The 17,725-nt window shown below is 41.4% G+C and overlaps 1 protein-coding gene across 2 annotated transcripts in view; it reads left to right on the plus strand.

The window, feature by feature from the left end:
- The window catches only part of TSNARE1 (t-SNARE domain containing 1), a 1,167,042-nt gene that overhangs the window by 1,037,866 nt on the left and 111,451 nt on the right, over positions 1 to 17,725 (plus strand). For both annotated transcript variants that reach the window (XM_085604814.1, XM_085604815.1), the window contains exon 12: positions 4,758 to 4,830. In XM_085604814.1, the coding sequence (XP_085460940.1) occupies positions 4,758 to 4,830 (73 nt within the window). The remainder of the gene's footprint in view (positions 1 to 4,757; positions 4,831 to 17,725) is intronic.

Genomic DNA, 17,725 nt, shown 5'->3' on the forward strand with positions numbered 1-17,725 from the left:
AAAAAAAGTAGGGGAACTGTGGGTACAGAATCAGTGGGAGGGAGTAACCTGAGAACTGGATCAGTGGGCGGAGTCAGAGGTGTGGCCAGAATGCGCAAAACATCCCAATTTTTAGTATTTGTTTGACATTTCACTGAACAGTTACATCTTTTTATGTTATTTAGTTCAATGAATGGATAAACATAATTATTTAAGGTTTAATATGAGTTACTGACATTAAAATACAAACACAAAGTGGGATATGTTTCCAATCACGGAATGTCTCAAATACGCTTAAAAGTGGAAGCACAAACCATTTGGCTCTGATTCATGGAGTTTCTGTCATCAGCACTTCTCCTCCCTTTTTTCCACAAGAGCAGTTCAAACATAAATGGGAAAAATATTCTAGTTTGCAAAAGTTTACTAAATAATTATGGCTCTGCATATTTGCCACATAATGCAACATCTGCTACATAATCTGACAATTTGAACTAATAAACTGTTTGTAGCTCAAACGGATCAAAAGTTACAAAAAAAATGTGACGTGTGTTGCTGCGAAGAAGATGGCCCTTTTCAAAGATTGACTGATCACCGTTCTCACTGCTGCATTTGTATGTTAAACTGGTACTAATAAGGCAAAATCTTTCCAGAGACTGTGTAAAAATGTCAAAATAATAGTGTCAGAAAATATACTGCATTATGTTGCAGTCATTTTTTGCTGCATAATCTAGTCAACAATGCGCTTAATTTTGTCGTCTTTTGCTGCATAATTCCAGTGGCTCCAAAACAGGCCGCACGTCTTAAAAGTGCTTGTGCATGAAGCAGAGAAATGTGAAGTTTGCGAACATAGTTTGGTGTGCGTGCAAATCCTGCTTTGCCAATCCCTGGTGAGTTGCAGCTACTACAGCTGAAACAAGGCCAATGGAGGTACCAATGGGTGAGGCAGACTGGCCTCAAGGGCAGGGCCGGCTTTAGCGCTGGTGGCGCCCTGTGCAACAATGTTTGTTGGTTCCCCCCAATGACCACCTTCACCATGGATTCCCTCAATTCCACTCTTCAACAGTGCCCCGAATATCTCCATAATCACACTCTCTCTCTGATGCATTTAATTTGATTCACAGCACCACTCATACCAGTGTAGGGTTTCAGAGCACTTTACATCACACACTACACAGCGACAATCAATTATACGTGTGTAAATTACTGTATAGGAAATGTTACAGAAGACAAAGGGCCACCTAAAGTCAGCACCCGGTGGGAACACACAGGTCGCACCGCCCTAGAGCTGGCACTTCTCAAGGGTCCTGTGACCTTGCTCTAGGGTGTGCTGCTTAATAAGCCTGCCCGCAACACTAGAGGTGAACTTCAGTATGGATTGGAGGGGACAGGCCTCCAAACCACACTTGCCCCCACTAGGGTAAACCTGCTGGTGCTAAGACACCAGGGCTTCTATGGTCTTGCGGGGCCTTCTTAGGCCTACCATGGGAATGTGCTCCCTCAGGTGAGTGGTCTGGTCATGAAGGCTGAACCTAGTTCCCCAATTTCAATTCGGCAGCTCTGACCATAGTGCCACATCCTCTCCCCCACTGAACACCATACTGCCCCACTGAGAGAAACTTGCATGGCCTTCAACTACAACCCAATTGTGCCCTGCTAGAAATACCTGGATGTGACTCAGTTCAAATTACGCACTAGACAAGAGCAATATGCTGCCTAAAACATGTAACAACTTCCTGGAAAAAGCAAACACTCATAGGGAATGCAAGATTAAGTTAAGCATGTGAAATGTAAGCAGGAACAACATGGTTAACTTAATGCATTTACACTCACTATTCAGAAATCAGTGAGTGATTGTGCCTGAAAAGTTAAGGACATGACTAAAGGGCCCGGAAGGGACCCTCTTCAATGTCCATTGCTTATGTCCTTGCAAAACGCAATCAGTATGGTAAAAAGACCGCATCCATTAACACCTAGCCGCGGTACGCATTTTGTTTTCCAATCCACACATCAATCCGGCATTGCAGTATCTCCAGGAATGGTGCACTTACTCATTCAGGGAAAACAAGGCTTTTTCAAAGAAAAGATAAAACAAAAGTATCGCTTCACTGGGAAACTCAATCTGGCCGCTTTGTGAACATTGTCATGCTTTATTTAGTTTTTAACTTTATTTTTCATATTTTGAACCTTTTATTTTTCTCCCTCCCGAAGCTGTACTCTGGAATAGAATAATGTCAGAAAAAGACAAAACTTGCAGCAAAAGTATTTTTCTTTTTTGGATCCATTTCACAGGGGAAGAAATACACGAAAGGAGGAAAGAGAAGATGAGAACCCTTTCTTGAAGTCACGGCTTTCAAGAGGAAGAAAGGGAGGGGGGGGGGAGATCAGCTGCCAGCGAAGGAGCAGAAGTGGACACTGTCCTTTCCTTCTCTGGCAGTGGCAAGAAAGAAAAGACAGAGTCCTTTTCTTTCTCTGCCCATCGCCCGTCCCGAACGGCGAGAACGACGAGCCTTCTCTGCAGGCCTTGGTGATTTCTGCCGTCCTGGGACACATTATTAAAACGAGAAAAGTAGGGGCACGGGATCTAATGAATTAAAGAAGTAGGGGCACGCCGTACCCTGCCCATCCCGCCCACTTCGACCACTGACTTTTCACCTGGGTTGCAAGGAGGACCAAGTTTTGAGACCCATACTTGCCCTTCACCTCCTGAATCTGTTCATTCAGCCGGATCATTTCTAATTGCTATCTCTGAGCTAGGTTCTGTTGGCCCTCACTGGAGGGAATTGATTGGTGTCACTAGAACGCCATGACACCTACTTTAATCTGTCTGTCTCGTCTACTCACTCTCAGATGCTATTTAGAAATTCTCCAGTGGTTCTTGGTACTATCTGTTTTCAGTCTTACTCTTTGGCCTAATTACCGCAACTCATATGTTCACCTAAGATCTGATGAAGGTCACGCAGCACATCAGATGGCAAACAAGGACCCTTCTGTGATGCTTGAGGAAACAATATCTCTCACATCAGGGGAGTCTCTTTTGTGTTGTGCAGATTTACTTTTCGGCTCTCCCAGATTTCCCCCAATGGATCTGCCCCACTGTGTTTTCCCTTCAGCCCTTTGCAGTTGCAGGCTACAGTGGTTATAGATGCATCCTTGTTAAGCTAGTGCACCTATTAAGGGACATTATGGCAAGTGGCCTGTGGTCTCCCATCGGAACAGTATCTTGCCCTGAAGGCCTTACCGGTATCCACATCAGGGAGAACCATTGAGTTTCTGTCGGACAACATGATCATCATCGTTTCTATCATCAAACAGCTGCACCCTTGTTCATAGGCACCATCAATGAGAGAGTGGACGCCCGGAGTCGTCTCTTGCTAGAGGCCCACTGTGAGAAATTGGGTTTCTGGTTGATAGGGGTAAAACTCTACTCAAGCAGCACCTACAATCCTTGTCAGAGTGAAGTTACAAGGAAACCTCAAATTAACCTGTGCTCAACCCTCTGCTCAGAACATGAAGTAATGCAAGTTTAAAGATTCCAGTGAAAATGGCGCCACAAAGCGCCAACTATGGTTATCTTGTTGCGCTAGACTGGGACAAAGTCACAAGTTCAGCCGGACCGCGATGGAGTGCGGGCCGGCCACAGAGACCCTCTTAGGTCGACTGAAAAAAGTACCTTAATCCTGGTTGTGAAGAGATGCGTAGTTCCGTGTTTAGGATGCGTCGCGCAGCAGAAGCGATGTGAGGTCCCGACGAGGAGATGCATTGTGCAACGGCGGCCCTAGAGAGCTGCGAAGCAAAGTCCTTGTGTGGAAATGCGTCATGCAGCAACGGTTTTGACGGGCTGCGTTGGGTGAGGCAATGTCCATGTATGGAGATGCGTTGCACAGTGGCAGTTCAGATGAGCTACTGTAGACTATGGTAAATCCTTGCATTGGGAAAATCCATGGTGCAGAGGCGATGTGTCACTTACGATGCATCGGGCAGCAGAGGCGCTGGGCCGGTACTGCGGGAGATGTGCTACCCTGCGGAGATGCGTCAGTTCTGCTGAATCCACAGATGGGCTGGCAGAGTACCTTCAGGCCCATTCCCAAGGGTCCAGGACTGGGATGTCACCACTTGGGAGGGCAAGACTTCGAGATGGCAGAGTTCAGGTGCTGGATTTAAAGTTGTTGGAAGCCTGTTCTGTCCCTGAGGCTTATGATCAGGAGGCACACCAACTAGTCCTTGGAGTGTCCTTGGTTTAGTCCTCACCCAGGCAAGAGGTCAGCACATCCGGGCAGCAGTCATTTGGGGATGCAGTCCAGCAGAGTGGCAGTCCTATCAGCAGTATATAGTCCTTCTTCATGGCAGATTCCACAGGTCCAGTAGCGTACTGAAGATTTGGGTCTAAGGGTCAAATACTTGTGTATTGCTCCCACTGAGTTCCACGAGTCCTTTAGAGTTATGTAGACAATGACTTAGAGAGTGAACTCCTGCGGACAAAGCAGTGTTTGAGCACTTTGGAATGATGAGCTCACAACAATGAGTTGCGAACCTGAAATGTTGTGCTTTTTGGCAGTCCTCCCCATTCATAACGCTTCATGGTTCTTCCAGTTGTCATATGATGTTTTGGTGCTCACCTGCTACTTAATATAAAAATAGGTGTAAGAAACAGATATAGGGAGGGTTAAAGTATATTGATTTCTGTGAGATCACCCTCAGTAAACATAAATAATATTCACGTTTTAGTGACTGAGATTTAAATAATAAAGCATCTAACTTGTTTATATCTTTTCTTTCAGAGTGATATGCTTGATGTGAACCAGATCATAAAGGAGCTGGCCTCGATGGTCTATGAGCAAGGAGACACAATAGGTATGTATCCACCTTCACATATGCCTGATGGTTATCTTTTGCTCCGTTTCTGGACTGGTGACTGGTGTTCTACATAGAGTCTTAGTTCGCTGTACTAATCAGATTACGGTACCGTGATGGTTGCTGGAAATCTGCAGGTCATTCAAGTTACCGTCAATTAACTTTGATGGGAAATTAGATAGTTTGAGACACATGTGGGCGACTAAATAAGCTGGGCCATGAACTTAAAGGATCCGTAGTCTATGCAGCCAACATGGAGTGGCAAACTATTACCTTCTTGTGCATACATAGATCGCTTCATGAAGAAATAAGACTAGTGCATACTTTTACAGTTTTTGAAGTATTGCAATAATTGATATTTCTCTTTTGCACTGACCACAACATTCCTGCCTATTTAACTCCGTTTATTTGGAATATTGTTCTGAGCATTAATAGTTAGGTCCCACATTTAGGCAGTTTAACTAGAGTGAGCTTGAGGGCTCCACGTTATATTTATTTCCATATATTTGTGTGACTCTCTCAAAGACCTTGTGGAGGGCTTCAAAAGGTCTTTGAAGGAGTCACACAAATATAAAACTTTAAATATTTTAATGGAGAATACAGAAGTCACCTTGTAACCTAGAGAGTTGTGCACACGACATGAATTCTGATTGCTTCCCTTGCTCACAAGTGTGGCATATCTGTATCATGATATCATCTCACCCCCAGGCTGCAAAAGTGAAAAGATCTTAACCCAAGCAGTTTCAACTCGGCATGGTGGTGTGGAGTACCTTTCAGCTGTGTCATAACAGGGTGCCCTCCCCGGATGGGACCTCTGTGGACTGACCAGTCATTGCAGAAAAAAATGACTGAGAACGAGCAAATCCTTTTTCTACGCATCTATCACAAATTGTACTCAATACAAATTGTATTCATTTTCTGCCTTACATAAGAGTGCCAGTTGTGGCAGTTCAACATTCTTCATAGTCAGAGCAAATATTGAAATTCAAGTATCACTTTTCTGGCGAAAACGTTTGCTATGCCTCTTAACATATACTTTAATCCCTTGCGGTAGGGTATGAGGAAGTTGGATTCATGACTTAGGAAAGTTCGATATGGTCAAAGTCTGCTACGGGAGTCGGAAGGCATGCTTTTTGCCACTGGCAGTTCCTCAATGCGCATTCCAGTCAATTGTTTTTCACTCACTGTGCCGTTCTACACAGAGACCATCCACTGTACAAATCAGGCTTGGGCCACGACGTTGGAAGAGCTCCCATCTGTGATTTCCAACAGTGGCACGGAGAGAAAAGCACTTTCACTGGCAAGAATACCGTAGAGAGGAAATCAAAATGACTTCATTTCGGTGTTCACCTCCTTTATCAACTATACTATTTTTGAAGTGATTTTTTGCAATCTGCCACCCTCCTCTGACCTCGTCTAGTAGCATCATTTGACAGCTGTTTACTGCTGCCTTAATGTAATGCCGGCCCTGGAAGTGTGCATAGAAATTGTGCCCTTTTTAGAACTCGATCATAAAGAGGAGCCTGCTTTGACTTTTCCTAACAAATTATTTGTTTTATTAAAAAAATTACTTACAGTACATTTAGTTCTGTGTTGTTAGTTTGTTGAGAGGTGTAGGTGTCTTCTTGGGCGTTATTTTACAAATGTCTTTTCACGTTTATTCAGAATGTATTTGTGCCTTCTCTCCAAAATGCTGTATTCACTCTGATACTCAAAATAAATATGTAAATAAGAATCATTCTCTTGCCTCCAACTCCAGATTTGGTACCCCTATGAACAAGACGTTTTCAAACCTCCTTCATCCATGAGTAGTTAATGTTTTGCCTAGCTCCTCCTTCCTTGCTTGCCATTGGTAGAAAATTGCTTCCAAGGAATGGTAGTTTATCTCATAAATGCTCTCAGTTAACCCACTTCACTCACCATGTTGGACTGTAGACAGTATTGGTCCATCTTCAGTTGCAGTCAAGTTTTAGCCTGAGCTTTAGCCCGAAAGTAATTTAGAGGCTAGTTGTGGAGTGAACAAAGTAATGGTTGGGACTGTACTCTGGCTTTATATCATGTAAGAAAAGGGCATTGCTTCCTATCAGTGGGTCTTCGGTCTTTGACTAGGCAGTCTTTGACTATTCAATACTGAAAGGCTGACAATAAGGGCAAATAACGAGTTTTTGTTGGTGGAGTAAAAGTAGCTAGTTTGTATATTGAATTCATGAAGAAGGGAAACCACTTTTTTTTATTTGATCGCGTTGACATTGTGAAGCAACTGTGCCCTTGATATAGAATGGTCAGACGAATCTTTCACTCTGATTTATTAAAATGCATGTGTGGATCTATTCTTTTTCAGGGTGCTATGGTTCTGAGAGTGGATATGTAAACTATCATTGAAATTTACATCATTTCAGAAAAACAACTGATAAGATTCTGTTCATACCTCCTAATTATCTTCTGTTTGTAGAGGTCGTTCAATCCTATCTAACTTATAACCCACTTATAGAGTTCTGAAGGATGACTTTTTGATTCAAAACCCTTGACCACTTATGGACCAAACTCCAACATCTGTAGATGCTGTCTTTTCCTTCTGCCTTATTAGAAATGTCTCCGCGCTGAACGGACTGTAAGCACTTCTGCATTATTCTGCTCTTTCATCCAGTTTTGCAAATTTAATTTAATGTTTGTATCCTTGCAAATCTCCCTCATCTAGGTCATTCCAAAGGAGCCATGTCAAATTTATTGTATTAGTTAATAAAAACCAAAGCTGTGTGTGTGTGTGTATGTATGTATATATATATATATATATGTGTGTGTATACATTTGTAAAATAAGTTCAAACAATCATTAAAATAACAGGTGAACGAATGAGTAATAAGAGGGTTCAGTGGCAAAGAAAAATTATTTAGCTAAATGATTTTGGTTTTATATAAACTCAAGTACATTAGTAAAATGCCTGCCGCTAGTTACTCCCAGCATTCCTTACATGATGCGCTCCATACTACGGATATCAAAATGCAATCGCACAGTACCAAATTTCTGCAAGGGGGAACTTCATAGGTTGAAAGGTGAAACCAGCATAGAGTGCTAGTCAAAGTGCTGTATAAAGTGCAAAGGGATGTTATAAGGCAGAGTTAACTCTGTGGGATATGCAAGGAAAACTTTGTTGGTTTGCGAAGTGAGAGCGACATAAAGTACAAAGTTGAAGTGGTTTGTAAAGTGCACAGTGATGTTGTGAGGCAGAGTTAACAAGGTGGGATATACAAGGGGAAGTTCATTGGTTTGAGAAGAGAGGGCAACAAAGTGCAAGGTCAAAGTGCTTTAGAAAGTGCAGAGAGACATTATCAGGCAGAGATGACATGGTAGGATAATGGTGGTATCATTTTATAATCCTGCCTCCTCTGGCAGCCGCACCGATAAATAGTTGTAATAATTGATTGTCTGTGTCCCTTCCGCTAACACCCCTTTTTAGGTCGAGCCTAATGGCAGCGTGCATTTGCTGCTCTTTCTGCGAGGCATGCTGTATTAAAGTGTGCAGTGGAAGCCCGCCCACTCTCCATCCATATTTGTCATTAGCTTGTGTCAGTGTCCTTCCTCTATACTGGCTTCTGATTCGGAAATAGGCTAGTTAGTCTCCCCTTGATACCACCTTGTTTCCATTTGTTACTCCCCATAAGGACTGGACCTTTTACTTGGCTTGCTGCACGGTCTGCATTATAAGGGGGTGAGCGCTATTTTGTTTATTGAAAGTGATGGGGACAATGGCTGCCGATTTTCTAATACATCGCTATGCGCTCTAAATTGTATGCTGAGCGCAGCGTCCGCTTTAGGCACACCGCGCTAAACTTTGATGCGTGTGGTGGCCGCTTCAGGGACACCGCGCTCTGTTTATTTTTTATTTTGTAAAGTTTATTACTGAGCGCTGCGCCAGATTCAGGGACTCTGTTTCTTTTTTTTCTTCTTTTTTTTTGTCTCCTTAAAACTGGCATTTGCAATGCAATAGATCTCGCATTTACACAAGTTTAAGCCATTGGCATTGTAAATGACAATGCCTTTTATTTATGTTTTAAAAACCAAAACATAAATAAAAGGCATTGTCATTTACAATGCTTATGGCTCAAACTTGCGTAAATGCGAGACCTATTGCATTGCAAATGCTTGTTGGACCAAGTGCACCTTAACCGCCCTAGTAGCACAGTTCAGTCCTTTTAGATACAATAGTCCTTTATCAGCTTTTGGGTTATCTTGAGATTGTAAGTGCCAATGATTTGAGGACGCAGCAAAGACCTAAGTTCTTAGAAAAATTTCCCGCACCTCAATAGTGCAAATGGTCCGCATTGAGTGAAACTGAGCGTAGATGCTTCCAGGCAGGTGCGAGTGCCTTGAGCTCTGAAGATTAGTTTCAGCAGTTTCCTCCTTTGTAAATCTAACTTTGGGCAACAACACAGGAGGTGCAGCCATGATTCATGTCTGTAGCTGCATAACCTGCAAGCGCCTCCCGCACCCTGATGGGCCCATGCTGGGCTAAATTCTGACACTGAAAAGCCTAGTTATCACATATACAGAATCTCTGTTCGAGTCTGTCTCTGGTTTATTATAGATATGGTTGTGGCTTCTAAACCAGGTAAGAGCTATTCAGGTGGAGTAGGATCGCCAGGTTCTTCCGTGAAGATAGGTCCTGGGCCCTCAAGATTACCTTCAGATGCCTGTTGATTACTTTTTTCCAGGCTGTGTAGGGGACATCCCCGTTCTTTAGTACTGTTTCTACTGCTTCTTGCAATTGCTGGTGCCAGGGATTACCCGGGCGTCTTGGAGATACCTTTCAAATTGGGCCTTTAGCAAGTTGTCAGGAGCTTTCGGGGCCCTAATATATGGCATATTTGCAGGCTTCAGTTGGTTGATGCTGTAAACCATTGCTGTGCCTGTCTTCTTCAGAAAGTTAAGTGAGCAGTGGGTTTGCAGTTGTAATTCCTGGCTGATTTGATGATCTTACTGCCTATATGCCAGGTAAGATGTTCCCTATTTCTATATCTCCCAAATATGAAAACCTTTTTCTTATCCTGATTTACCCAAAGATGTTTTCTTTAGGAACGTTTAGAGTGCTCAGGGTCCGTTGGATGTTTGCTTTAGTATGATCCATTTCCACAGTGTCATCAGTGTGTTGTATAATATGTAGTTTAGATTGACCTAGTTTTGGAGTAACCAGGCTGCCGCCCTCCATAGCTTTTCCCAAGTATGCTGTATGTAGGTTGAATAACAGAGGGGTAAGAACATGACTCTGCTTTAGGTCACAGTGGGTGTAGATTTTAGGAGTACGGTCTTAGGTCCTGTGTATGCATCAACCCAGGTACCTATGTATATTGAGATTATTGCCCCTTTTAAGGTTTGAGGGAATGCCCTACGCTTCCAGTTTTCTCCATAGTGAAGGCAGGCCTACCCTGTCAAGCGCTGCAGTGTAGTCTGTACAGCAACAAAAAAGTCGTTGCTGTTTTTTCTACGCTGCTCGATCACTCAAAGATGCAATCACTATGATGTTATCGGTTGTTGATGCCACAGCCCTAAACCCGGTGTGAAAAAAAAAGACAGGACTTTATGTTCAGCAGCCCAAGCCTCTAGGTGTTTAAGTAGGGTTCAAGCAAAGGCTTCTTTGCCTCTAGGTCCAGACGCGTGAAAAGGCAATAGTTTGATGGTTATGTCTAGTCCCCTTTTTTGAATATGAGACACAAGCTAGACCCCTCCATGCGTCTGGGACTTGGCCTGCTAGGAAGGCATGATTGAAAAGGGGGATTATCAGCCTTGACCATTCTTCCGGGGCACATTTGAATACGCTGGCTGTCCTATCCTTCTGTTTTATTAGATATATCCCATGCTGAATGGACTGTAAGCGCTTCTGCTGTTATTCTGCTCGTTTGTCCAGTTTTGCAAATTCCAGTTTGTTTTTATCTCCACAAATCTCCCACCATTGATCCTCTGTTAGGAGATTGGCTATACGTCTTTTAGAAGAGGAGCATCTCCTTTATCAAGGTCACGTCAGAGGAGTCCTGAATGAACTTAACGTGGTTTATACTCAATACTTTCACTGCAAATTAGATCCACTGCCTAGAACCAAACCTGGGCCATTGTAGGCTCAACCTATTCCTGCTGCTCAGTATGTAAAATAGGGGTCCTGATTCAAAAATGTCTACTCATAGGTGCATGCTTATCCGCATGTGCATCTGGCAGAGCTGGAGACAATCTGGTTGTCCTTAGCTGGTCAACACTTTAAATGCAATAATATAGTCTCCACTGAGCCTTGAGGTCTATGACCGTACTGGTTGAAACTGCCCTTAGGAATGAAAAAGCATTTGTGTACGATTATTAATTACTAAACTGCTTGAGCCTCAGTTCATCATTTATAGGACATCTCTGTCCTTGCAAGTAAGGATCAAGCATAAGCAGTTTGGTCTGCCTTGTTGTTTTGTGTCAAGAAAAAATCTAAACGAATGTTTAGAAAAACAAGTGCACTACTCCGAGCCCAGGTTGGGCTATTGGTATTTGAACATAAATGGATAACGTATTATAACAAATGTTGTCTGGAAGAATAAAACAATTAATCAGAAATGACACCAATTGAGTAACATTTAAATCATCATAGTGGTTAGTTCTCCATGCTTAGAGCACAAATGAATGTCGAAGCTGAATCCATGTGTCCATGTAGTATTTACTCAATAGCCAGAAAAAGTAAACAGAACAATGTTCATTCTCAACGAGAATTCGCAGTTTCAGAAGACAAATCCCAATGCATTTCGGGCTTAAAACATAGCCCTTCGTCAGGGGAATCTCTAGAAACAAACAATATATACATATCAATTGAGAGTATGTCAAAAATTATACTACATTCAATTTAACTGTACAAGGAAAACGCAAGGGGATAACATTATAGTCATAACACCAGGAGTAAAGTGCCACCACCGCAGAAACCAGAAAAATATGGTATAAAAGCCTCGAAAAAATGTGTGTATTAAAGACAAAAAAATAATACTCAAAACAGTTCCCTATTAATAGCTACACAGACCCAATACCAGTAAAGAAACAGTGCAACACCAACACCGTAAGAAACCAAATAGATGAGTCAAAGTCGTAAAAACAAAACAAAACATACCTGCGAAAATATAATAGGTAAACCACAAACGGTGTGACAAAAGCACAACGCAACATATACAATTAGCAATCCGGAAGTCCCACTATAAGAAATAAATGAAAATTATGCTAGAAACCTAATCGTAACGGCTCATTTCAACAACGGTCTAAGTATCCAAGATGCAAGGCTTACCCTGAAAACTCACACGAGTGAGTTTGATCGAATGGTTAACCAGCCAGAAGTATTAAAGCGCTGCCAGCGTAAGAACTCTACAAAATATCAAAACACAATTTTTAGCAAGCTGGTAAACCTCCAAGACCGCTAAAAGGTGAAAACAACATTAGCACCTACCAAATAAAACTACGTTCCACCTCGGATCACTAACAACGCTGGCTCTTCAAAAAAGCCGCCCGCGTCGGCGTGTTCTTAAATGAATATTGAAATAGAAACAGGACTAGGGCTAACAAAACTAACGTCTCTCCCATGCCAAACGGCCGCCATATTTAAAGAGTGAATACAGTACTATCCAAATGTAAGAATGAGAGATTCACAACAGAAATGAAACAAATCAAAAATAAAAAAGAAGAGGAAGAAGAAAAAAAGGAAGAAGATAAAGAATAAAACAGAATAAAACAGAAACAGCTGGTGCATGACCAATAATGTTTTACATCAAGTAGGGGTACAAATGCAACAAACTATAAGCATTGTGCATAATTAATACATCAATACATTGCATGAAAATTGGTGGTGAGCTTTTATAAGAAACAGAACAATTCAAACTTATCGTTAAGTCCCTTTGGCAAGAGACTTTGCATGAACCAAATCCAATACGCTTCGCGCTGCAGCATAAACTTAGTCATATCTCTATCGGGACGTGGTATCACTTTCTCTAGAATACCAAATCGCAATTGTGAAATAGAATGCTTTTTTTCAAGCCAATGTGCTGCCAGGGGTGAGCTGGTGGTTTTAGTACGAATCCTACTCTTATGCTCAGTCAAACGAACCCGAATTGACCTTTCAGTTTTTCCAACATAAAACATCTCGCATGGACATTTAATGAAATAAATAACATGGTGACTGTTACAATTTGCATCAAAGTTAAGGATAATCTTTTTCCCTGTCCAGGGATGAGTTATGTGCTTGCCAGTCACGGCATTATTGCAATGTGAGCAGTTCATACAAGTAGTCATCCCTCTAAATGACGTAGTGGGTTTGACAGAAGTCTGATTCAGTAATTCCTTCAAGTTGTTTGACCTTTTGTAAGCAAATAGTGGTTGCTCAGAAAAAAGATTACCAAAATCAGCTTCATTTTGAAGTAAATCCCAGCGTTGTAGGATACTTTTTTTGATGTGATTAGAGTTTCTAGAAAAAGTAGATACAAATACTTCCCGGCTGGAGGAGGCCGGTTTGTCCTGTTTGCGAAGGAGCGATTCACGACTTTTAGTCATTGCTCGACTTTCAGCATCATTCACCAATTTCAAAGGATAACCTCTAGCTAGAAATTTGTCCTTAAATTCATGCATGGTCTGCACGCTTGACTCAGGGTCAGAGGAGATAATTTTCTCCACAATTGAAACCACTCCCAATCTTGCAACAGAGGATGATAATCTAGAGTTTAGACCTAAAAGCTCCTTTCTACCTCCTTTCTCACACAAAACGATTGATCTATTTGAGAATCTAGTCAAACAGGACCTCAAACACATTCCGTGTTCGAAAACAGTGTCTTTTAACTTGACCAAAGGTGAAAAAATGGCCTTGAATTCTCTAAGATCTAACATCACTCTTTATTTTACGAAAGCAGATAAAGGAGGGGCACTTGTTGTGATGGATCGTTCTCAATATGAAACCAAAGTTGAGACAATGTTACTTGACCAAGACACCTATATTCCATGTTATTTATTTCATTAAATGTCCATGCGAGATGTTTTATGTTGGAAAAACTGAAAGGTCAATTCGGGTTCGTTTGACTGAGCATAAGAGTAGGATTCGTACTAAAACCACCAGCTCACCCCTGGCAGCACATTGGCTTGAAAAAAAGCATTCTATTTCACAATTGCGATTTGGTATTCTAGAGAAAGTGATACCACGTCCCGATAGAGATATGACTAAGTTTATGCTGCAGCGCGAAGCGTATTGGATTTGGTTCATGCAAAGTCTCTTGCCAAAGGGACTTAACGATAAGTTTGAATTGTTCTGTTTCTTATAAAAGCTCACCACCAATTTTCATGCAATGTATTGATGTATTAATTATGCACAATGCTTATAGTTTGTTGCATTTGTACCCCTACTTGATGTAAAACATTATTGGTCATGCACCAGCTGTTTCTGTTTTATTCTGTTTTATTCTTTATCTTCTTCCTTTTTTTCTTCTTCCTCTTCTTTTTTATTTTTGATTTGTTTCATTTCTGTTGTGAATCTCTCATTCTTACATTTGGATAGTACTGTATTCACTCTTTAAATATGGCGGCCGTTTGGCATGGGAGAGACGTTAGTTTTGTTAGCCCTAGTCCTGTTTCTATTTCAATATTCATTTAAGAACACGCCGACGCGGGCGGCTTTTTTGAAGAGCCAGCGTTGTTAGTGATCCGAGGTGGAACGTAGTTTTATTTGGTAGGTGCTAATGTTGTTTTCACCTTTTAGCGGTCTTGGAGGTTTACCAGCTTGCTAAAAATTGTGTTTTGATATTTTGCAGAGTTCTTACGCTGGCAGCGCTTTAATACTTCTGGCTGGTTAACCATTCGATCAAACTCACTCGTGTGAGTTTTCAGGGTAAGCCTTGCATCTTGGATACTTAGACCGTTGTTGAAATGAGCCGTTACGATTAGGTTTCTAGCATAATTTTCATTTATTTCTTATAGTGGGACTTCCGGATTGCTAATTGTATATGTTGCGTTGTGCTTTTGTCACACCGTTTGTGGTTTACCTATTATATTTTCGCAGGTATGTTTTGTTTTGTTTTTACGACTTTGACTCATCTATTTGGTTTCTTACGGTGTTGGTGTTGCACTGTTTCTTTACTGGTATTGGGTCTGTGTAGCTATTAATAGGGAACTGTTTTGAGTATTATTTTTTTGTCTTTAATACACACATTTTTTCGAGGCTTTTATACCATATTTTTCTGGTTTCTGCGGTGGTGGCACTTTACTCCTGGTGTTATGACTATAATGTTATCCCCTTGCGTTTTCCTTGTACAGTTAAATTGAATGTAGTATAATTTTTGACATACTCTCAATTGATATGTATATATTGTTTGTTTCTAGAGATTCCCCTGACGAAGGGCTATGTTTTAAGCCCGAAATGCATTGGGATTTGTCTTCTGAAACTGCGAATTCTCGTTGAGAATGAACATTGTTCTGTTTACTTTTTCTGGCTATTGAGTAAATACTACATGGACACATGGATTCAGCTTCGACATTCATTTGTGCTCTAAGCATGGAGAACTAACCACTATGATGATTTAAATGTTACTCAATTGGTGTCATTTCTGATTAATTGTTTTATTCTTCCAGACAACATTTGTTATAATACGTTATCCATTTATGTTCAAATACCAATAGCCCAACCTGGGCTCGGAGTAGTGCACTTGTTTTTCTAAACATTCGTTTAGATTTTTTCTTGACATTGTTGTATGTAGGTGGCTGGCAGTGCCATCTTTCAGGTGCACACCATAATTGTTTGAAGTTTAACTATTCTTGAGTACTTAGCTGTATTACAGTTTGAATTTGAATATTGAGTGCATGCCTAGCTGCTTTTGTCTCTTGTTGTTTTGTGTGGCATGGGGACCAATGGCAGATGCAGTGGAGCATCATTGAAGTAAAGCTTGAATGTGGGTGGCGGAAAAGTTATAACACGTTGATACTCTCCTTGCCCCCACTTGCACTTTAAAATGCCACATAGCTTTATCAGCAGAAATCAATTGTGTCCGAGATTACACTTCATCTGGGCATTCCAGAACATTAATTTAGGCCCTTCCTCCTCCTCGCCATCACAGAAACCATCTCCTATTTTCAATCCTATCCGCATATCTCTTCTATATGGTCTAAGAAAGCCAATGAAATGGTTGTGTAGAACTACAAGATAAAGCACTGAAGAAGCTTGAATATTTTGTTTGTGTGTGTGTGTAAAAGTAAGGAAGCCTACACTGCTACAGCCCGTTTGATTCCTTCATTGTGATGGGATTTATTCTGCCTCCAACCGCGCTGTACATGTCAGGGGGTGGAGGGTTGTAGGGAAGCATACAAAGTCTGCTGCCTCCCATAATGTACCTGTGCTGCAAGTTAGTGAAACATGGTAAAACCTTTTCACTATTTAAAAGCCCAACCAATTTGCTTTGTCAGTGCTGGCTACATGCATTACAAAGTCGTGAGTAAGCTCCCTCCTCCTACTGATAATACAAACCTAGACGGGTTGTATGCTGTCTTTTAAACCAAGAAGTATTTCTCTTTCAAAAATTGTATGTGCCCAGAAAACTTTCACAATCGTTTGTTGTTTAAAAGGAGAAGCTGGGCAGCTGCCAATCCTTTAGTTTGTGGCACAGATTGTGAGGCCATTGTAGATTAGCCTCTGTGCAGGCCTTGGGCAAGCATGGTAGCATTTAGATGCCAGTCCAGTAGAGAACATCACATAATACACCGATCTACCTATGATTTGTCATTGACTATAATTGGTTTTCATGATCACACGGCTTCTCCATCCCCTCCAAGCCCCCAGTCCTCATTGCCAGACATAATGAAACACATTTTTAAAATTCTGCGCTGGGATAAAGTTTGACATTGCACCCATCCAATGAGCAATTTTGCAATCTGTTACTGTTTAAAGGTGTGAAAATCTTATTTCCTAGTACCTTCAGGCACTACTCTTATAGCTAGAAAATATGGAATCAGTTTTTCTCCAGCACTGAATCTTTTAAACAGGCTTGCTTGCATCATTCACCGTCGTCGACCAGGAGTCTCATGTGATGTTTCATAAGCAGTACTAAGAAACTGTCTTAATAACAACTTCAAACACTCTTACTTTATTAGCTCAAATCACCTCATAAGAAAAGACCAAAACGTCAGCCAGTGAGGTGAGGGTGCTCTAAACTCCACTCCTTCAGAGGCCACTATACTTAAGATTTCTATCACATGTCGTATGGAATGGAGTTACTTTAAAGCTCTGGTAAGAGACTTTTCCCTCATAGGTTTTTCAACTCATTTTTCATCTGAACGTAAACTCTTTTGGTATTAATTTGACTTATGCCTTTTAAAGCTCTTGGCTAGTGGAAGACTTAAAGATTTTTTGTCAGACAGATTGAATCACTGAAAAAAGCTCTTTTCTGGACATGTCACTCATGTAGAAAGAAAAGGCTGTTTGTTGATGACCCACAGGTTGATGTCATTTACTTCTCTTTTCCACAACACAAACCCAAGGATTGAAGGATGTTCCAGGTGTTTTCGTCAAAAATTCCGAATGATCGGGATGACCGATTGCTAGGATGACCATGTCACTTCTGATTCTGAATTCTCAGACGCTAAGCAGACGCTTAATACAAAGGGGAAAAAGTGGCTTATAAGTTTTTGTCTGAGAGGAACCCTCTATCTACTTTAGGGAAACTCTTATCCCCGTCCCCCTCCAATATAGGCTGCAAAAATGTCGACAAGAAATTGTTTTGGCCACCATATTTACTTAAATTGCAAGACTAAAGACACTTCAATATGATAGCCCCATCTACAACAGACCCAGCTGATTTCAGTCCAGCTGTTTCAAAGGCACTGTCAGCATTCCCCCGTTAACATCTCCAGCTAAGGCCAC

This window comes from Triturus cristatus, chromosome 5_1, assembly GCF_964204655.1.
Source record: "Triturus cristatus chromosome 5_1, aTriCri1.1, whole genome shotgun sequence".
Classification (NCBI taxonomy): Eukaryota; Metazoa; Chordata; class Amphibia; order Caudata; family Salamandridae; genus Triturus; species Triturus cristatus.